This window comes from Orbicella faveolata, unplaced genomic scaffold (genome assembly GCF_042242905.1).
Source record: "Orbicella faveolata isolate gen_17 unplaced genomic scaffold, um_ofav_v1 contig_25, whole genome shotgun sequence".
In the NCBI taxonomy this organism is placed as follows: domain Eukaryota; kingdom Metazoa; phylum Cnidaria; class Anthozoa; order Scleractinia; family Merulinidae; genus Orbicella; species Orbicella faveolata.
In genome coordinates, this window is record NW_028301553.1 from 8,852,393 (window position 1) to 8,874,963 (window position 22,571).

At 39.5% G+C, this 22,571-nt stretch overlaps 2 protein-coding genes across 3 annotated transcripts; one reads left to right on the forward strand and one right to left on the reverse strand.

Annotated features, from left to right (window-relative positions):
- Positions 1-2,264: 2,264 nt before the first annotated feature.
- On the forward strand, positions 2,265-5,430 carry LOC110050267 (histamine H2 receptor-like). The gene has a single exon (XM_020756174.2). The coding sequence runs from the start codon at positions 2,933-2,935 to the stop codon at positions 4,076-4,078; it is 1,146 nt and encodes a 381-aa protein (XP_020611833.2). The 5' UTR covers positions 2,265-2,932; the 3' UTR covers positions 4,079-5,430.
- Positions 5,431-7,156: 1,726 nt separating this feature from the next.
- LOC110050266 (galectin-3-binding protein A-like) lies at positions 7,157-21,686 on the reverse strand. 2 transcript variants are annotated; one of them, XM_089293901.1, is made up of 9 exons: positions 21,453-21,686; positions 18,532-18,612; positions 12,658-12,747; positions 11,894-12,226; positions 11,354-11,510; positions 10,210-10,322; positions 8,746-8,895; positions 7,875-8,057; positions 7,157-7,307 (listed from the first exon to the last, which is right to left on the reverse strand). In XM_089293901.1, the coding sequence occupies exons 1-8, from the start codon at positions 21,505-21,507 to the stop codon at positions 7,879-7,881; spliced, it is 1,158 nt and encodes a 385-aa protein (XP_089150027.1). In that variant the 5' UTR covers positions 21,508-21,686; the 3' UTR covers positions 7,157-7,307; positions 7,875-7,878. The 2 variants fall into 2 exon arrangements, with proteins under 2 accessions (XP_089150027.1, XP_020611831.2); XM_020756172.2 differs by having other exon boundaries at positions 18,526-18,612.
- Between the last annotated feature and the right edge of the window lie 885 nt (positions 21,687-22,571).

Here is a 22,571-nt window from a genome sequence, read left to right on the forward strand (position 1 = left end):
TCGGAAAAAAAAAAACTACTTGAATTCATGCGTGCTGTCTAAATCCTTGTCAAGTACGGTCTTTTCTGAGTCTTTTCAGTTGCTGGTCATGGGTGCGCGTGCGCGATCCTCTCCACATCTCAGGAATACCTAATTATAGCAACATTGGAAACAAGCTTGTGTCTTCAGTCGCAAAATGTTGGAATGTACTCGTTTTGTGTCAGTGATTAGGAGCAGCGATCCATTTGACATTGAAAAACAAAACCAAACAAACAAAAACTGAGCACAAAAAGAGGAACTATAATAAGACAAGCTGAAGATGAATATTTGGATTTTACTGCTTTTAGTTTAAAAACAACAACTGCTCCTCCAGTAAACGTTACATAAATATCCTACGTGAAAGCACGATGGTTACAAGGCTATGTGATAGCTTATTTAACAGTGGTAGCGCTGGTAAACTCTGGTTAAAAAGATCCTAAAACAACTGATGCCCTGTTTTCACGAGAGAAGTTTACTACGGTTACTGCTTACCGAGGTTTCGTAACTAAACCGCAGTTATTAGAAAAGCTGTTTACACGAAACTAATTAACTAAAGTAGGTCGCATACAACGGACTGTTTGAGGTTTTCTCGGAAAGCAAGTGCTGCAACGTTGCTCAAAAACTATTGGAAAATTATAAAATTTGACTTTACTCCAATGCCAAACGCAGGTCGTTGTCAGTTTGCTTGCGGTGATGTCGAGCCAAACTCTCCTTAAATGTAAAGCTTTGTAGATGAATAGTGGAAAAAAAAATTGATATCTAGCTGAGCCACTTCCCGCAAAAAACCTGAAACGGCATCTGCCACGGAACCTGGGCTACGTAAATGTTTATGGGTACTTCTTATTCGGGGCCGCTTTAAATTCTAACATTTGCTTTTCTTCTCCATAGCCCTCAATTATGAATTTTTTCTGTCTATTTGTGGTACGCGTTCTTCTAGTTGTATCTGCCTGTACACTGCTACTAAGCCACTGACCTTCTAACAGAAAGGAAACGCTTACGGTACTTGACGATGAACGGGAAACAGCAGTCCGGGATTTCTTTGCCTGAACATGAGTTTATTTAGCTTTTTTGCCCGTTGACTTCAAACCTATTTACATTAGGAGTAATCTGCCAAAATATATATTGCGACAACGTCTGCTTTTCCTCGGTTACCTTCGATTACTGAGCTAAACCATGCCTGATGAGGCGTTCAACTGTCGACAAACCTAGGTTGGCTTACTTTTGATCGATTTTGCCGCCATTTACCGAGGGTTGCTACTGTGTTTACATGATTAAAAATTTCACTTCAGTAAAGTTAAAACAAAACCAAGGTAAGCATCTCTCGTTAAAACACGGGCTGAGACGGTAAAGATGACTAACTAAGAGGATACTTGCAGGCCATCGGCTCTTCGGAAGTCTTCGGAAGAGTTTAAAGGGTCTTCGGGCACCTTCGAAATAGCCTAATTTGTTAGAAGGCCCGAGTTCGTAGCTAGCCAATCCTAGACTCGGATCATCCGACCTATCAGGCTACTGGAACTATTCAGGGAAGTATCTCTACAAACGCACAAGGTACTCATCAATTTTGCAAACATGCGTAACCGAAGAAGAGACAGTGAAAATGCATCTGCCCTGAGTCTCGTACATTAGCATATTGTCTTCCACTGTATTTGGAATATCTTGAGCAAATTGCGTTTTCGCATCTATTCAATATCCTGACGGAAAAATCTCTTCCTGTCCAGAGCAAACAATTAATTTATCCTTGTGAGAAAGTGTCAGTCTTTTCCTAGCTTTCCACTTCAACGTAATCGGCGCACAGAATTGATGGATAATGAGATTAAATTTACAATGCTCATAAATTTCTTCTTTATCCGACCAACATTAACAGATTAAGCTGAAGCTGTAACAATATTGTGAATGCCCATCGTTCAAAACAAAACTTTCAGTTTGTTTTTCGAGTTGCATACAGCGGGATAAAAATTTTAATTTAGTGCTTGTTTCCTCAGCTGAGCCTTAATTCGATATGCTGCAGGTTTCTATGACAACTGACTTGTCACGACTTCGCAAGCAAACACAGGGAAAATAGTAAAAAAACAACCAAAATACGTGTAATTACAGAAAATTAAATGATAAATTATCAAGATTTCAAGGCGAGATAATTCAATTTCTGAGACTAATAATATCATGATTATCGGAAAGTTTTTTTCTCAGCTTATGCAGGAAATCGCGCGAAAAAGTGTTGAGTGAATTACTTGAAAGGGGATACCTTTTTTACTTAATGTCTGTGTTTCCATTTGCTTTTGTCAGCAAAGATTTCATGTTCCTTTATTAAGCTCCGTCTATTTCAAATTCTAGAGCAATATACGTCTAATTTTGGGAAATATGAATTGCTTGGGATAGATTTTAGATAAACAAAAAATTACAAAAATAAACAACTGGATGAAGGCAAGTATTTACATCAAACAAAGGTAGGTTATTTTGATTACAAGAACTCAGAGGATTTGGTATGAAAATCGCATTTGCTACACCACTAATCGGATTTTTCTTTCACCCAGTAAGTTGTTCGGCATCGGCTCGAGTATTTAAAGTTTAATCTCGACTGATTGCTTCAGAGCTGACATATCCGTTTTCAATATTTCGATGTTTGGCGATTAATTTTGGGATTAAAGTGTGGGCAGCGAAAGATATCGGAGGGACTTTAGACAATTCGATCATTAGTTTTGTCTCTTGGTTTCAAAGCGCAAGATAATTTCCTGATCCTTGACGGTCATCGCCTCACTACGACAGAGAGAGCTAAACAGTACACCTTTTGCAAGAAAGCCGAGGAAAAAAAAAAAACACCCATTGAAAATTAGACTTAGTGAGAGACAGTGCTAAGTTGGCGTTTACTAGCCTGATTTGGACTGAAGAGCAAAAGTCTGGCGATATATACAACAGCATGCTTTGGACAAGCGGACGGACGATTTACTCGGTGGCAATAATATTCCTCGCTGTTGCGGAAGCCACAACCGCCAGCAATTCGACCAAGCAGTCGCTGACATTTACCACTACGACTGTAGCTGTTTCTACCATGGCTCTTGCTATTGTGATGGTGTTGGCATTATTGGGCAACACGCTAGTTTGCTTCGCATTTTATCATTCAACCAACCTCAGGTGCGTCACAAACGTTTTCATCGTCTCGTTGGCGATAACTGATATCCTAGTAGCGTCTGTCTCCATTCCGATCTGGCTCGTGATTCAGAACTCGGAGTGCATTAACAACTGGTCGACTTGCGATCCTATTCTCATGGCGTTTTGGAAATGCTTGGACATTCTGTTTTCCACCGCTTCAATCATGAACTTGTGTGCCATCAGCTGCGATCGATACATAGCTATTACTTCGCCCTTGAGGTATTCTCAAATTATCACCAAAACCCGCGCAATAATCGCATTAATTTGCCTGTGGTTGTACTCAACATTCATTGCCACCATCAATCTACACGGAGGGATCTACTACCCAACCCTGGTTTTCGTGGTTTCCTTCCTCCTTCCTCTCTCGGTGATGATTTACTCGTATTCTCGCATCTTTCTAGCGGCTCTTCACCAAGCGCGTCGTATTCAACCGATGCGGCAAGCGTTCTACTTCAAGCGTGAGATAAAAGCGGCCAAGACTCTGGCGATTGTGATGGGCGCGTTTATCGTGTGTTGGACGCCGTTTTTTGTGATGAACATCCTGGTGCAGTTTGTCACATTCTACGTGCCACCGATAGTGACTCTAGCAATAAAACTGCTCCATTACGGAAACTCCGCGTTAAACCCTGTCATTTACTCGAGTTCCAACCGCGATTTTAGGCACAAGATTTTGCGCGTTCTTCCATGCAAATGCGGTCAGCTTCACAGCAATCTTGGCGACGCTGTTGCCCAGTTTTGGACCGCCAGTTTTCGCACTACTTTCGGTGTGAGCACTACCTTCCGTAACGAAAGCGCTATCGAGAGAAGTAATAGTGTCGATGGAGAGATCACAAGCACCCGGGGACACACGAAAGACGAAAACAGCGTTGACGCCCCTAATGGAACCAAGGTGATGCGTCTTTGTAGCTTGTGAGACCTGCCGTAACTTGATCCTTACCAGTTAACACATTCAAAATTTAACTTGCAATGAGCTCCCTTTTGAAAAAGAGGCCTATGTCGGGTGCCGCAAAAACACACTCGCAAAAAAGAAAGAAAAATTAAATTAACAGAAGGTGTGTGGCATTACAGCTTGTATGTTCTCATCTAATGCACCATAATGATTTTGTTGCAAAATGTTCCTTGAAACTTGAGGCATATTTTTTTTTTTGCGGTTATTACGGTGGTTTTCAAAGGTTTTATTATCACATACAAACCTAAACATTTATTTCATCGCCTCTCCCATGAACTTAACATTTTTTTGCGCTAAGACTCGCTGTAATGTATGCAAGGGATAATTCACGAAATTACTTGCTTTTGTAAGTTTATCTTTTTCCCTCATGTGTGCTGTAAACATTCACGAGAAATTAACATTTTGTTTCCATGGAAACATCGATATCAGGACAAGTTGATAACCTTTTCACTAGGAAGATTAATTTCATTTGTCATTTCCTTCATTGGTAAGATATACGGTCATAAATTTTGCACTCTTCCAAACCCAATTCATTATATACAATGAAGAGAGCAGATTTTCATGCAATGTTTAGAAGACTCGCGTGGTATATGAAGTTTCCCTTTTTAATTAATGTCAATTTTCAATAATTTATCAGTGAATTTTTTTTGAAATTTTATGATATAAATGTCCATGCGATAATTAATAACTTAAATATATGCGTCCCTAAGATACCAAACCTGCAAAGACAGCGTATTTAATAAAAGTTCTGCCGAACGTGTTTGCGATTTCTTTGAAATCAAACAACACTTTGACTGAAAGTTGTTCTCTGAACAAATAAAGCTGCTCCAAAGCAGGATGTCGCTTCACGCTTGTTCAAACTATTTTAGCCTACGATACATACCTGTCTCAGGATTCCAGACACTTAAAAATGTTTCACTACTTTTATCATATTAAAAAAATTGGGTTTGGTTGCGGGGGCTAAAAGCCAGCCTCAGTAATTTTTAATGTCCATCAAATTTCAATCTTCCAATTCTTAATGAGGGTAATCCTTGCTCTTGGTGTGTATTGAAATCTCTTTGACGTTTCTGATCGTTTTTCTTTCTCAAGAAACTCATTACTTTTTCGAATTTACTTTTCAATGACAGCGGGTGATATTTTTTTACACCACAAAAAAACTCTCTTGTCGTTTTTATATCTTGACCGCCCTTAATGTTTCATTACTCTAGAAAAGGCGTGATTTACCGGTTTTGCAAAGTTGACTTTCAAAGCAATTTAAATGATTTGTTAATTAAAGGGGTGCCATGGAAATCGTTAATAAACTACTAAAATGTTGAGGCAGTTTTTCTTGGTTCATCCGTTCCTACTAACTAAACCAGCTGGTTGAAAATTTCAAAAAGTTGGTTACTTGTAGCTTCTTAAGGTCGTGAATTGTGAAGGGTTGGAATCGGACAAGTGCAATAATGCAATCACAACCTCGTTCCCAGGAACCTGGGGGCGGTAAGATGAGAGACTCTGGGAACGAGGTTGATGCAATCATTGCCTGTTTCCTCCACCGTAAAACATGATCCGCGATTTAACGCAATCGAAAAACGAGAAACATTTTTTGGGAACTATTCTTCTGTAGACGTCATCTGCTATTGCGTCAAAGATCGTAAATTGGGTAAAACGCGAAGTGACCGTGTTACCGTGAAACGTGATCCCGCTTTATCAAAGATTGAGATCTGGATAAAACGCCAAGAGACCGTTTTGTACTTCGTGAAACGTGATCCCGCTTTATCACACTCTTTGATCACGGGGTCACCTACCTCAGTAATCTCTACGCAAATTAGACTTGCTTAATTGCTCTGAAACAAATAATAGATTCTTGCAAGGCGTAACATGCTAAATATCTAATCGTTAAAATTTTGCCATTAGCAACAAATGGTTACGACAAGGAATAACTTAGTCACATCTTGTCACCAAGGAAGGTCACCTTGTACTGGGACACTGTAGATACACTTTACTAATCTTTTACCATAATTTTTAAAACAATTTAGATTTTATTGGTCGATAGGTGTGTTTTGATTAGAGTAACGTATTTCCTCGATTAAACGCCGGCCTCGATAAAACACCGGGTCCAAACTGCCGATTTTAAAATAAACTCCGGGTGCGTTTAATCTGGGCTCCGGCGTTTGATCGAGGTCCCGGCGTTTATTTTTAAATTTTTCCCTAACCCTAAAAGTTCATAAAATATATTTATAAAACTTTGTACTCATATCATTTACTTGCTCCTGCATCATTCATATATTGCAATTGTTCATGTTTTGTTTGTTAGTGATACAAATCTTGATTGCAACATGGTACACGTGCCGTATGTACGGTACCATAATACTGTAACTTCGAGTAATCCTGGCGCAGGACCCCCCGGGGGTACTCCCAGAAAAATTTGGTGGGGGTGTGCGGCCCGCTTCCCAAATATGTTACCCTGTTTATGACCAAAAACTGCCAATTTCCCTACCCTATTTATGACCTGACCCAAAATTCGATATCCTATTTATGACCGTTGCGGCTGACATAGTTGCCATAAACATAATTTTTGAGGGGCTTTTGTCTATGGTCTTATCGATAATGATGAAAAAGAAAAGTAGCCTCTTCTAAAAAACATACCCAATTCAAGAATTGAGTGCAAAAACCATACCCTATTTATGACCAAAACGGCTGAAAAATCATACCACCCTTTAGGGCCGCACGTACCTTTAGACGGTAGCCCATATAAGGGAGTACCCCATTCGCGCTTATTTTTGAGAAATATTTTATAAAAGCTATAGAGCACAACCTCCGAACCTCCTTCGTGTTTAGATGAGGCTATGTAAACACGAAAAAAGTGCTCTATTGCTCAAATACGGAAAATTAAGAACAGGAATGTCCCCGTTGCGAGCGCGTGGCTCGCTACTTTATCTGGACGCCAGCAAGTCCCAAGCAAGCTTTATAACTCTTTTATAGAGAAAAAAAAAAACACAAACACAAACACAACAAAACAAAAAAAAACTATTTACCTTGGTGAAAACAGGTTTAAGGATATCGACTTTTTTCAGCTTTGCTTTATTTCTTATTACACAGATACACAGATACAGCAAACTTTCAGGACTAGCAATTCCCTGTCACTTAAGTGTCCAACAAATACTTCAAGAAAAAAACAGATCCTGCAAAGATTATCAAAGGATTCAGTGATCTGCGTAGAAAAAAATAAAAAAACATCTGTTATAAGATTGTAAATAATATTTTCAAACTATCATGCTTTGGACACCGTGCATGAAGGGAGAGCTAATACATATTGACACAATTTTCTCTTGAGTAAATACTTTTGTAGTGTCGGCCATGATTTCAATACAAAACTAGGCGCTTTCTGAAATTTTCTGTCTTTCATTGTCCGCTCATATACGCATGCTCCCTTCTCTTCTCGCCCAAGACAACAGGCTAAGGGTGCTCTCGTTTTCGGAAATCAAAGAGACAGAGTTGTGTTATAGCTGCTCTCCGAGTATTCATGGGATAAATATTTGCCCCTCAAAATACTAAAACTGTTTTTTAACCTCTTCGAAATATCTCAACTTTTCTCACCCCTCAGTTAAAATCGCTTGACGTTTTGAAACTGTTCTCAAAACACCTAAAGTTTAAATCCCCTCTAAAATGCCTCAACTACTATAAAACCTCAAAAAGCCAATTTTCACATGTAAATCCATTACGTTTTTGACACCCAAAAATGTATCTGAAAGTTTCAATGTCAGGTCGTTGGACTCACCTAGTTACCACTCCACTTTGTACACATAGTTCGTGCTTCCTTTTCCGACACCGCTCCAACAAGCCGTGCTCGGTCCGTGCTTCATGTAAGTCGAGTCATCTTTATCTACCCAGCATTCGCCATAAAACTGCACGGCAAAGTACTTCTTGCCGGCCTTCTTTGCGGCCTGATAGCACAAGTCAACTGAAAGATATCGAGAGGGTATTTCTTTTCTAGTGCTTCAACAGTTCTAGACTGATGTCTAAGTCCGTGTTACGTTGCGCTCACACTTGCTCCGAGACATGTTTAGAGTGACAACAACGTTTTTATAAATATTGTTTACACTGGATGTCTGATTCCAGACACGTTTCATCGCCAATTCCATACTACTCTTTCCAGTAGACCGCGGCACCGACGATTTTTTTTTTGCCGCCATTAGAGAAACGTTTTTGATACCGCGAGTTCGTTTCGAACCAATCACGTGGTACATTTGAAACGCTGATTGGTTTGAAACTAACTCGCGGCATCAAAAACGTTACTCTGAACGCGGGAAAACATTCGTGGGTGCCGCAGTCTACTGGGAAGTAGTTTGAACAGGTACAGTTGTAAAAGACTGTTTTACTTTCCACAGTGAAACGCCCAGTGAATGCGTATGTCTACAATAAAATTTTAACGCGAGGACGGAAAAGGAACTGAAATGAGAGGGTTAAACTATTATTATTAGCGGACACTTAGTAATGGTACCAGCCACATACAAACACCATTTACAGTTCTAGATAAATAATCGCATTTTTAACCCTCATGAGCGGACACGTCTTGAAGTTGACATGTTTTATGGTCCCAAAGCTGCATTGGTGCGCTTGCATCACTACAAGGTAGATTGAACACTTACCGGTTTTACCGATGTTAAACCAGTCAATCTGGAATCGCAGGTTGACGAGCAGCTGAGACATAGCTCGGTCAAGTTTGTTATCCCTCCAGCATCCCAGATCCGCCCATGGTGCGAATTTGTAAACAAAATTAGCCCAGTGCATACCGGTGCCTTACAGAGAGAGGAAATTAGCAGTCAAGTTTAAAATCATGTTTTATCAATCAGTTCGAATATCAATCCGATTTTTTCTTATTTTATTTCAGTTTTCTAGATTTTCGTTGTTATTGTCACCTTGAATTGTAAGCACTGTTTTCAGACTTTACCGTACCTAAACTCGTAATTAGCCAATCAGAAGCGGTGCCTACTATTCTGGCCCCAGTTGTTCGAAGGCTGAATAATTGCTATCCACCGGATAAACGGCTATCCAGTGGATAAGTGTTAACAAAAAAAAACAAAAAAAAAACCACGCTATCCGCTGGATAGTGATTTATACGGTGGATAGTTTTGTCCACCTTTCGAACAACCCAGGCCTGACATCCTGCGATACCAAGTCACTGAAAAAAATATAGCTGTGATATCACGGTCACTTAGACTAATCTGAGTACGATAAAAAGGTAATCGTACCTTTTTGGTACGCTTCGGTGGCATGCTATCAGACTCGTTTAGTCTCGCCATGGTTAGCTGTGGGTATTTTGGCTCAACCACACCTCGCCAAAATACAAACCATGGCTGGACCAAACTCGCTTGAAATGCCACGTACCGATACGTTCCTTAAAGACACGATTAGTTGCAAGTATCAAGAAAGCTGAAATTTATTTCAAAGCGGACGGCTAGAAAAACGAAAACCGAGTAAGAAACATTAACAGCGAGAAAGAAACAAAGACGCTAAAAGGGAAAAGACTCAGGTTAAAGATGATATCCAGTCCGTACTACGCACTCTCGAGAGTTTGTTTACGTTTTTTGTTTTGTTTCATGTAAGACATCACAAAATGTAAAAATTTAGCAACTGGTTACATGAAGTAAATTCAAAGTTTCATGTCAACCGCCATTATGGATGCGAAGCTTTATGCTTCGTTCTTTCTCATATCACTTTATGAAACAACTTCGCAGCTGTAAAAATCAATGAAGCTGTTGGAAAAATAATTTGAAAGGCCTCAAAGATAAGGTATGTGGTTCGTAACGAATAACATTGATACGCATTCCATCGAGTCATAATAAACATAATGGCGCCGAGACTACGCAGTACGGACTGGAAATCATCTTTAAACCGTCTTACTTAGTTTACTGATCTCGGTCTGCGAGGTTTTATTGCTCGTTTCTTTTTTCATCAGACGCGGTGTGTATGTTTATCTTAGTGTTGTGAACTTCGTTTCAAAGCCCTGAATCTGACAAGCGTCGAAGGCCCTGGTGGATAGCTCTCAAACTAAGGAGTTCGATTTGGCCTCTCGACAGATTTTGAAGTGCAACGGTCGTCTGATTACCGACCTTCAAGGCAGTTCTGTTCAGTGTTTGATGCATCCACCTCCCCGTGCATAGCGTATCGAGTCTCTGCTTCCTCGTCACTCCAGCATTCTCCATAGAATTGGATTCCGAAGTATCTGCAACAGATGGAGATCGAAATCAATCTGTGTCACAATTATAGATTAATAAAATTAATCTCAAAGTCTACTTTGGGCCAAGTGACCAATACTGCCGAAGCTCATCGCAGTTTTCTGTCTGGTGGACCGAGAGAGACCTGGTGCAGAACCGCAGAGAAAGAACAGCTCAATATCGTTCCCAGGCCCTGAGGGGGAGGCAAAGGAGAGAGAGCGTGAGAACGAGGCTGAGGATAGCCTTGTGTTTTACGTCGTGGAGTGAGGCAGCAGTGGTTGCACGTGACCGAGTGGAATGGAAGAATATCCCGCCCATTATCCCCGGGGGGTAAGAGCAAAAAGTGATTTTTTTCCTTCCTGGATGTAATTCTAGGTCATCGCAAGGTTCTATGCAAAATAAATTCAAACAAGGTTAGTGGTCGGCAACAACAACAAAGTAATGTCGCGTTTTAGTTTAGCTTGAGCAAAGAACGATCTATCCAGATGTGGGTGATACATGACAAATTGCGGCTCAGGCAAACATGATTGCAGCAGATTACAACCAGGCCGAAATTACGTAAGCAAAACGTTTTGGAGAAAACTAGTTTTTCAGCAAACACTAGGAAACGGGTTGGTGATGTTTCGTCTGATCTGGTAGACTAGTGTCCGTATCACGAAGTATCGTGGCGTACATGGATTTCCTTGAGGCAGCTACGATTGCTGCGACTTTATACTTGTTATGAAATGCTTTCGAGTGGTTTACCTTGGAATATCCCACGAATCACTTGAATTCTCTTGCTATACACATGAGCGTACCTTAGAAAATACAAATGACAAGTGGGATATTTCATGGTATACCATGAGAGAGCGTTACATAACTGTTTTATACCACGCCATAGAAATACAGTGGCCAACACAATCCATGGAACATCTGCGCGGTGCATGATGGGAAGGTTGAATGTAATGCCGTCGAATACAGAACGGCTCTCCTGTATTCTTATTGGCTGTATTTTCTATGGCATGATATAAAATGTAATCTCTACTCAAACCACATTTACCGGAATCCTCGACTCCAAGCTCTTTCCGCGCACTTCGTTATCATGCTTCGCAGGTTGTACCAATCGATTTCCAGTCGCAAGAACGCGTACAAAGTTCGCAGAGCTCGGTTTGATTCGCTGTCTTTGTAGCAGCCAACCTCAATCAAGCGTGGGAGGCCTGGGAAATGGTATAAAGCATTTAGTACGCAGAATAGATAATTAGCAAGATCATGTTTGTTGTTTTATGGAAATCAATCGGCATCAGTTCAGATAATCGTGTCCTTTTTTTTTTTGGAAGGGGTCAGGTTAAGTCGCGACACTATGAAAGAGATTTATTAAGTGCGAACTCTTTAGTGGCATTGGAAGAGCAAGAGCTGTGTTTCCCAGCACACCACACAAATTGAGTAAATTGGTGCCTTCAGAATCCACCAGAAAAAGATAGTAAGACTTTCATGTTACGGGAGCCTTAACGGATGTAACGGAGAAAAGAGAGGGCTGTTTTGCTAAGGATCTAGAGTATCTAATATTCTCTATGTATGCATTGCGCTCCTATTTTCTTACCTGTTTGCAAACACTTGACCCCAGCATCATTGCCATGCGCACAACTGCCCACATTTCCCCATCCAGAGTGGGGACAGTCTAGCAACGACCTCTCTCCTCCCGTGCACTGCACGTTATTGAGCCATACTGGACCTATTCCCTGACCATATTTAGCCCTTTTGGTCTCGTGGATCGCTTTGACTAGTCCCAGTTCATTGCAGACGACGAACGCGTCTTTGCCGTCCCAGGATCTATCACACACAGTACCCCACTGGTTGTCGTGATAAACTTCCACACGGCCTGTGCCATTCTCTTTGGGGAGACTGTCAGGGAAGTTTAGACGAATCGTGTTTCCTGTAGAAAGGAGTCTTGATATGTCACCGCAATAGAGGATGAACAAGGGAAAGAGAGTGATGGTTGTTTACCATTTACTCAAAATTCCGGAAATTTTGATCAGCTTACGATGGAGGCTTATGCGGGGAAATATTATTGAAAAGAGATTATTGTCATTTGCATTTGAAAAGACTCCCCGCATTAGGCTCAGTTGCAAGCTAGCTCCAGTCCAGTACCGAGAATACGAATATGGTCTATTGACTGAATTAGTTAGATGTGATGTGACCTAGATTTCTCACCGCCAAGCTGGAGGTAGATTTCACTTTTCAGCGTCAAACAGAGAGAAATCTAGGTAGGAAATTAAGTTAGATTGAACTGGATTTTAGGTGTCTGGTGTCTTACATTTTTGCCCCAAACTTCAAGACTTCAAAAATATTTATGGCGTTACTCACGTTTCTCTGTCGTTATTGATCTCTTCGTCAATGAAAACTGGTTCCAGGCCGACTCGTCTTCAACCGCCTCTGCCTCTTGCACTGGAGGACCTGGGAACAAGTAAGAAGAACCTGAATAGCGAATAGATTATTTTTACACTTTCTTTTTGTATTTTCAGCGGAGATCTTTATATTTTTTAATTCTGTTCTCTTCGGCTTCTCTCTGCCCCTTTTCTATTTTAATTCGTTTTTGCTGCCATTCTGGATCTTCCTTTTCAGCGAGAAACAAAGGATTTTGAGATAACTTTTTATGAACTACAACAGTCAATACATCATTTACATTAGTTTTAATCTTTTATTTGCTTTGGAAATCTTCGGCTTTTTTCTCCCCTTTTATTTTTTGTTTGTCGCGTTAGGCTTTCCTTTCTAAAAAGAAAGAGAAGATTTTGAGCTAACTTTTCATGAAAATCCCATTTAAAATAAAATTTGGACAAATGATAAGTTATGACCAAAAATACACCTTTGACTTTTATATAAATTTATGTTTTATCACTTTTTTCGATTGAACAAACCCTAAAGATTAGGGACGCCTAATTTTTCACAAATGTTTACCTTGATCTCCTCGCAATCCTAAATTTTTGAGATGATGAATAAAATTAAACGTATCGAGCTAAACTGAATAATATCAATTTCGGCATGCCCCTCCTAATTCATGAATGTCGCATCAGCAGAAGGCCGCCGACCGCCTCCATTCATCTGAAATCACGTGATTCACGTTAGGTTTCTTGACGTCACACTTTAAGCGGAGGGTAGAGCCGTGGCCAGCCTATCCGGACATGTTATTCTGAAATAAATATCACGCAAAATGTAATAATCATTTACATTTTACTCTGGCGTCCGAGGGACAGCAGCTAGCGCTTGACAACGAAAGAGGCTATAAGGAACAGCAATGTCGCTTCCTAACTTCTCATTTTACAGCACCATACCAGAAAAGTACGAGGTGATCATTCAAACAACCCTTCTGGCAGTACTGTTAGTCGTCTTGATATTAGGTAACTCGGTTATCTGCGCGCTTGTTGCCAAGTATAAAAACTTACGCACTTATGCTAACTTTCTCGTTGTTGAAATGGCCCTGGTTGATCTTTTCAACGGTGTTATCAACATCCCGTTGTTCATTTGCTATCAGTTGTTTCCCTCGCCCGTTTTCAGAGGCAGGTATCTCGCCATAGTCTGTTTTTTTCTTCGTAGAGGCTTTCTGCTTCAAAACGCTCTCTCCGTCACCACTATTTTCTTAGATCGCTACTTAGTGCTCGCTTACGGTCTACGATATACTTCGTGGAAAAGCAGAAAAAAGCTTTTTGGGATCATAGCCTTGAAGTGGCTTTTAGGAGTTTCTCTGGTGGGGGGAATTATTTTTTTTCACACGGATTTCGAGGATATTGGTGACGCCCCTATTGCCAAGTACATTTCACAATACGAGGACAGGGGAATTTTGCCGTTTCCGAGAATCATTTTGCCAGCATTTTTGATAATGTTTTGCGCTGTGTTCTATTTGAGTTCGAGAGAGATTAAAAAAACTGTATCGTTCAGGAAGGGTCTGAAAGGGTTAGACATGAAACGTTTCCAGGATCTAAAAGCGTTGAAAACAGTTCGCTATATCATCGTGTGTTACGCTATTTGTTTCCTTCCCGATATAACCCGTAGTATCCTGCTTCTGACTCCGGTTCAACTGGTAGAATTTTGGCTCATTTTCTCGGCGTTCTTTTTCTTACTTTTAACAAGCGCAGTTAACTCAGTTATCTATTATATTCGGACGGAAAGATTTCGCCGCGCTCTGGTGATGTTTATCAGCAGCCCCTTAGAGAAAAAGGAACTTATAGAATTGAAAACGTACGATCAAGTTGTACCAAAGATTGTACAAGACGCGAAGAGATTGGATCATGAGCCTCAATTTGCGATGGATGGGCCGGCAGAGTCCTCAACGTCAGTGCACAAGGACTGTACGACAGAAGCAACAAAGACAACTGAGGAAATCACCATATATGATAGTGATCAAGGCTGCTGGGACACGAAGCTGTAATAAGGATGAACATTCAAGTCTAACTAAAGCGAACGAATAAACAGTAATAGAAGCGAAAACCTCTGACTCTATTTAAACATCAGTTTACCAAGGACAAGCGACTTGGGACGGAAAAGAAACAATGAATTAATTTTGATTTGGGACAAACTATCACAGGTTATGAACTAACTTACATTTAGAAACATAGAAACTCTTTTCACACTTTAAATGCTCCAAAAAGCAGAAAAGAAAGGAACATTTGTTTGAGAAGGCTTTGGAGCGAGAACTTTTATTTCTTACAAAGAAGGAAAAGCGACGAGTTGTACCGGCTCGAATACTAGACTACAAAGCAAGCTTTCTACCAGGAAAATAAGTACCCAATGAATTTAAAAGCAGTATTTTATTTTTTTATAATTTTATCGTAAAATCCTCAAGATTTAGATTATGTGAAAAACGTCACTGCAAAAAAGGCATTCTTGTCGAACTTGAACTGATATTGTCATTAATACTTAAAGATAATTAACTATCTCATTCTAACGTTGAAAATTCATTTATTAAAGTAGGGAGTGTTAAGTGTTATATGTTGTTCAAGCTGTCTTGTCATACAAATAGAGCATTTTTATTTCCCTCTATAGATTTTGTTGTTTTTGCGCGACTAAGAAAAGAATGTGCGCTTGACTTTTTATATTATCCTTAAAAATCTCTCACATCAACCCTAAAAGCGCACAGTATACTAGTTTCGGATAACCGTTTTCTTATTTAATTGGCATATTTCGGGCAAGTTTGGTTTCAAAGAGTAACAACCTAACCGAGTTGACATGGCGGAAACAAAGTACAAAAGAGATAGCCCTGTTTATACCACCTTGGGGTTAGAAAATTGTGTTTGTATTTTAGGGGTTCTTTAACACAAGAACGTGACTGACGAAGGGTTTTTCTTCGACCAAGAATTCGAAAAGCCGAACCGGCTGGATTAACGGGGAGTTCGTAAGGCGGAGCCCCACTGTATTTTTCTTCTATTTTTCGTACCAGTTGGTTTGATATTAAAGAACGTTCCCGCACCCATTTTGTTTTTCTCCGTCCTATGCTAATACATACAAGTCATAATTTATTAAAGTTTACCGGCTACTTCTTTTTAAGCGCATTATAATCTTGTTTGCGCAAAAGTATACTTTTAAGACGATACTAAAAAGGTAATGAATTTGCAATTCGCGGTAGTTAATAACTTGGCTGCACTAATATATGGCCTCTGTTGTGATCAAGGTATTGGATGTAATTATAGCATCTTGAACTGAGGAAAAATAATTCTCGGAACAGGCGTTCAGAGCTGTTGTTCTTTCATCGTCTTTTTTTCATTTGTTTGCTGCATGTTTAATCTGGGCGAAATTTAAAAAGCGCGGCATTTATTTTTTAGGCCCCATCCACTCTACGCCGGAGGAATTTGAAAACGGAGGTTTCACTCTGTAAACGCATCAAATGTTTTCCGCCCACACTACGCCGGAGGAATGTAAAAACGCAACAAGGATTGTCGACGTGACTACATCATTTTCGAAAAGCTCCGTTTTCAAAATGTTTTCCGTGCTCAGGAAAACGAAAAACCGGCGCTTTCAAATTCCTCCGGTTTGAAGAGCGTTCGCGAAAAGCTCCGTTTTCGTGACGGATTAGTGTGGAGGGTAGGCCTAGCCTTAGAAATAGAGCTTTCTTTTCAAATTACTCTGGCGTAGTGTGTACGTCGCCTTAATTGTGGCCACTCGCGTACTGAAAATTGTACCTACGGAATGACCATACTTCATGTTGCCAATAAAAGAAAAATGTAATACTGAAGTGTTCTGTAATAATTTGACAGGCTGTTGTAATGTAAGTCCTCTTGGCATTGAGTTGAATACCCGCGCAAAAATGAAACAAAACTGATATTTTCTACTGGACGAAGCTTGAAAACAAGATTGTGCAGAACTTGGGCCAACCATCTGGAAATTACAACGCTATGGTGCAGGAAGAGAGAACGTCTTATTTTATTTTATTTTATCTTTTATTTTAAAGATTCGCCATGAGGCTGGTGGGCATTCAAAAGATAGCATATAAGGATGTAGGAAATTCAATCCAACTTGTTTTTTAATGTGGCTAAATATGTCCAGTATATTCACGTGTAGTAAATTTGTAACCCACATATATGGATTATTGACCAAGCGTGAGGTCAAGATGGCTGGACATTGGCCATGTTCTTTTTTTTTTGTTTTTTGCTTGTTTATGGACCTGGACTTCGTCTCGGTCCTTAAGCACGCAAAAAACAGAACGAGGCAAATATCCAGCCATTTTGAACGAACAAGCTTGGTCTATAAAGGATTTATTTTATGACTTTCGGGGAATTTTTCTTGCGGGACACAGCAGGTAGTCCCGAGCGGGCAAGATAACGTCATCTTGCCTGCTCGGGTAGCCAATCACAGCGCAGGATTTAGTTCATCTTACCCGCTCACGGGGCTAGCCATATAGTAAGAATCAGTATTGCATATCAGGCAGGGAAATCAGTGTATAGTGTAACGAAATGACTGAAATGTTTTTGGGTTTCCTTTTCTTACCAAACCAAAAAATTAGTAAAAACCTGGTTGCATGGTTATGTTACTGAACTGACTTGAGGTACGTATTAGAAATCTTGATTGAGGATTTTTCTGTCGTTGAAATTTTGTGAACCGAGCCTGAGAAGGCCACGGTAGTCCTATACAAACACAAAAACCTTGAAAAAAAAAAACATTCTTAATGGGTTCTGGCTAAAAGTCAGTTAATAAAGATCTTAACATGACAATTCGCACGACATTTAGTGGAAACAAAATTCTCCCAGAAATAACCAAGAGATTCCAATTAATTTCCTTACGCATATTTCAGGAAGGCAACATCAAGACTCACAAAAGTAACCCATATATATCCTCAAATCCTCAATCACACTTTGTAAATAGCCAACTGGTCTGCTTTCTGTCAGTTGGGATTTTTAACTATGTTACCCTTATTTGAAATATTTGTTTCCTTTGTTTCAGTGGCACGCCTGTAAACTAGGTAAGCTTAGTGCTTGTATAGCTAAGTGCATGGCCACTATAAATAAGATTTAAGTTTTTTCATTTAAGGGTACCATCAGCGGTAAAACTTTATTGGCTGCTCTGTCATATAGAGCCTTTCACCTGACACCACGGCAGCCATATTGGTGTCTCAAATGAATGAAACGGGGCCATTTTGGTGTCCCAAACCAAACCTGTGCGAGGTAAACACTTTCTTTTGTTCCAATAAATTTGCAGGGCTGCTGGCCACGTGAGTGGAAACGCTCTGTAACGGTGCCTAGCCGACTACGCCAAGAGTATAGCGACCCGGGTAACCTAACCACAGAAACCGTATTTTTGTTCCATTCGAGCGTGCACCGTGGTTGCTCATAAAGAGACAATTTATTACCTTCGTCGCCTACTATAGAAAAGGGAAAGCTTGGGACGGGAAGATGGGGGAGCGTTGATAACACTAATTAAAGGGGGGAAGGAGAATCAAAAATGCGAGTCCAAAATCTAAAATGAGTCCGACGCTACGAAAAACCTAATTACGGTGTTGCATGCGGTTCATTTATTCTAGTTATTTGATTTAGCGTCCTCCATCTAATAAGCACCCTCTTTCTAACATACGCTCCTCTTTGAAAGCGTTTTCATCAGTTTTGAATTAAATCTGCGGACCGCGTAGAGCTAGTTAAACGTTTGCTGTCGTGAGTTCTTTCGAATTTTGGGTGACACTTAAAATGTTCTTCGACGCGAATTTCCCGTTCCAGTACCATAACTTACTTGCTACCTCTTACATCGACTTACCGTTACCTGGCCCACTGGAGGCTTCTTGGCGGTCTTTCTCAAACTGTTTTAATGACTGAAAGAAAGCCTCCTGGTCCACCAGAAAGTCTGAGAAAAAAAAAAAGGTTTACGATCAATGTTCAATATAAACCTTAACATCAGATAATGATTGCAACGGCAGATTCGATGCTTGATCAAAATGTGTCAGTGAAAAACGTACAAAGAATAGAAAACTTTTCTTTTACACCTCGCGAGCAACACATTGATTCACCTCAGATCCTGAAGAATGTTTTCCATTTCGTGATTGTCAGAGTGCGAGCTTATTCACCTTATTCTTGAATTTTTTTTCCAATTTTTTCTACTACAAGGCTTTTGAAAAATCGCGTAATAAAATAGAACACAAAAGAGAGGATAGGACATAACAGAGTCAATCTCCTGTACAGGCCTTTTTCTCGAGTCATTTTTGGGCAAGGCACCCAGTTCTTCTGAGGATACTTTTAACACGCGCGTTGCGTGGATGTTTTCGCGGAGGATGAATGGGCCAGTAAGGCCGCTTGGGCGTGTTCACCTTAACTAAATCCACGTCACATTGGCTATTTCTAGACTCTCGTAGGATTCACGAAACCCAGAGTGATCTAAGAAAAGCTTGAGGGAGATTACCTTGGGAATATGGCCTGCATTTAACAATTATTCCACGAGCGCGAGTCGGATATGAGATGGTAGATAGCCAACGAGGCGCGTAGGGCCGAGCTGGCTGTAATCATCTCATTTCCAGCAAGCGCGAGTGGAATAACTGTTTTATTAAGAACGCCCCCAAAATATAGAAAACTAGACTAAAGTAACCCCCCCCCCCCAAAAAAAAAAAGAAAAAAAAAAAAAGAAAAGAAAAATCACGCATACCCTTACCATATTTGTAGATCATGGTATAATGGCTCATAACCCATGATGGCTAAGCCAATGAAAACTCTCGAATTGCATTACCCAATGATCCAGTTTTTAATAAAAGGGATTAAATCTCTTACTCTTCATCCAGTATGGAATGGATGGCAATCAATTTCCATCGAGCACTAACACTGAAAGATTTGTATATAGTGCAACTAACGAAAATCTGAAATCTGAAATCTGAAATCTGAAATCTGAAAAAAATCTGAAATCTAAACGCAAGTTCGCGGAAATATGGTTACGACCGCGAAGCCCTTCCTGGTGCCAAGCCCATTTACGATGTATCCTGATATGAAAGAATGAAGTTTCGGTAGCCTTACAGAGAAATGAAGACTACAATTTTCCCACCAAAATGACATCTATACGATGTACGCGCTGTAACTACAGGCTTGTACTAACGTGAAGAACCGGTAAATGGAAGGACGTTGTCTTTAATCTGCCTCTGAATTCGTTGCAAATTGTTTTTTGTTAACGAGAATTCTCGTAAAATATATATGGATGGAAGATACCATGTAAAGCTCTCGAAGATAAAATCCTCCAGATGCTGTAAACTTCCATAAATATGCGCTTCCCGCCTAGAAAAAACTCACGTGAAATGAAACTCCTCCCTTTTTCGAAATGTCCGATTTATTTTAAAAATCAATTTAATAAGGAACAAAACAATTTCTTTCTTAAAGCCTTTGTTACTTTGTATTTTTTTTTTAGTGTGGGTTCCGTTTACTCAGGCACCCTTATACACACCTCGCTTTTTGGACGCAGAGTACTTTCCTCGCCAATTATTTTTGACATGCTTTGTATCTTCTATCAACAATACTAAGCTAGACTTCCGCCTCTCTCATCCCGCCAAAAATGACTTGGACAGGCCCAAAATTTGCAATGAATTGAATAAACTTTTAATTATATTGAATATGGAAAAAAAGGTCTGAAAGTAATCCTTTCTTGCATCGAAGCAAAAGGCTTGGGAATGATAAGATTCAACCAAGCTTTCATTCAAACCATCATAGTCACGTTTTGAAATTTTGTCAAGGTTTTCAGATTCTAAAAATCATGCGTAGTATAGGAGAAAGATGTCTCTTTTAATCTCTAACAATTTTTAGTAGCAATAGTGCAGTTATCACTGATAATATCGATTGATATGTCATCAATATGTCGCTGGAAATAAGGCGAAGAAAGCCGGCCTGTCACTTTTTTGTTTGCATCAGTTTTGCACCTGGAAAAAGTTCAAATATTTTCTTTTTTTTGGAACGCCACATGAAAATTATGTAGCATCGATTCATTTTTTTTGGCTTGTCTAAGTCATTTACAGAATTCCTTTTCTCCTGTCAAGCTTGGGTTCGGTTTTATAACTTGCTTCGCGCTCTTCTTGAAAAAATTATTTCGTAAAATAGGTGCAGTACAGCTAGGTGAAGGATACGTCTCTGATTAACCCAGCCTGCAGTCAATACATTACTCGGTAAATTCCTGACCTTAGATAAAAACAGGATCTTTCCGAGCCTATGTTCTTAATTTCAAATACCGCATGGTTGATTCAGTTAGACTTTTATGCTGTCTTGCACAAAATTTAAGGTAATAAAGAGGCCCCATTAGGGGTTTCTGAGTATCCCACGTCCCGTTAATTTTTGGTCTAAATTTCCCGTAGCCATTAATGTACCAGGAGCAAAAATAATTGATTTTCCTATTCGATATCCCGTTTTATCTGATCTTAGATCCCATATCCCATTTACGTTTTCCCCAAATATCCTGTATCACATTAACTTTTTACCTATATATCTCGTATCCCAAAATCCCTCAATAGGGCTTCAAAAGTACACCAAGAGAACATTGTCGTAGATTTTACTGTGTGATGGAGAAGCCAAATTTAACTAAGTCCACTTTCAGTTCACTGCCTTAGCAAGGCAAACGACTGCAAAAGATCAGTTCTTTGTGGAGACTTAAACAGGGTAAAGTAAGGTTGCTACATTTTGTTGTCGTGTATCCTAAAAGAAAGAGTGTGTCTCACAACATACCTGCTATTCCTTCATGAAACACAGTCGCAAGAAAAACGACCAAAGACAGCTTCATTTCTTTCTTGATTTTCTCCAAAATTCCCAGCGCACAAACAAGCCAAGGCAAATGTGTTTAGTTTTAACTAAATAAAAATACGTATAACTATTATGAGGAGAAAATCTTGAAATAACAGATTTATGCTAAATACATATCTCTTGTTGTCCGAAATCCGTCGGTTTGCTATCACCTGAGGGATTTGTCTAAATGAAACTTTCACATGTCAAAATCAAGTCAAGTCGAGTAAACAATGATTTTCAGCTCTGGGGATCATTGAACCAATTTTTACTCTGGGCAAACGAGAAATTGTGCTTTTGTTTGTTTTTCTTGAATCTCAAGTCTTATCGGCTCACGTATCTTGCAATGTTTTAAAATAAACTAAAATTATTTCTTTTTTTCACCTTTGCAATTTTCGGTTGTCGTTTCTATTGGTTTATAAACGTTAAATAGCACTAAATTGAAACGTTTTATCCCTGGCGAAAAATGAAACCTAAGATGAAAATAACACCTAATTTAAAAGGGAAAACTGCTAATTGGCAAGTTAACAAATTTAAGGAAGAAAGCAATAAAAATCCAAGCAAATAAACAATTTCCTTATTGACTGTAAATGTTAGTTTTGCAAGCCTAAAAATCATTAATAATTTTCTCTTCTTTATCAAGTGATTTTTTAAAGTTTTATGGATTTTTTTTTCGTTTTAAAAATCTACACGGCAGATATTTTTAAAACTGAAGACTCTCTAAGGCACAAATAAATGAGTTTCACAAGAAAAATAGCAAATTCCTATTGCAAAGAGTTTCCTGGAATCAAGAGAGACCGGTTTTGGCTTCCTCCTTATGAAGGCTGTAGAAGCACGCCACCTTAACTGTGAAGCACTTTCATACTAGAGCTTCGACTAGTTTTGTAAAATGCAGTTTTAACTACATTTTACAATTAAAATTCCAGTCTAGTTTAATGCGTTTATTTATTTAGGTGAACAGGGGTAACGGTGAAGCCGGGCGTATTTCTGAATTAACTTTGAAGGTTTTAACGATTTCATCCAAATCCAATTTATTTTACTGATTCTTGAGGCTTTGTTTTCCTT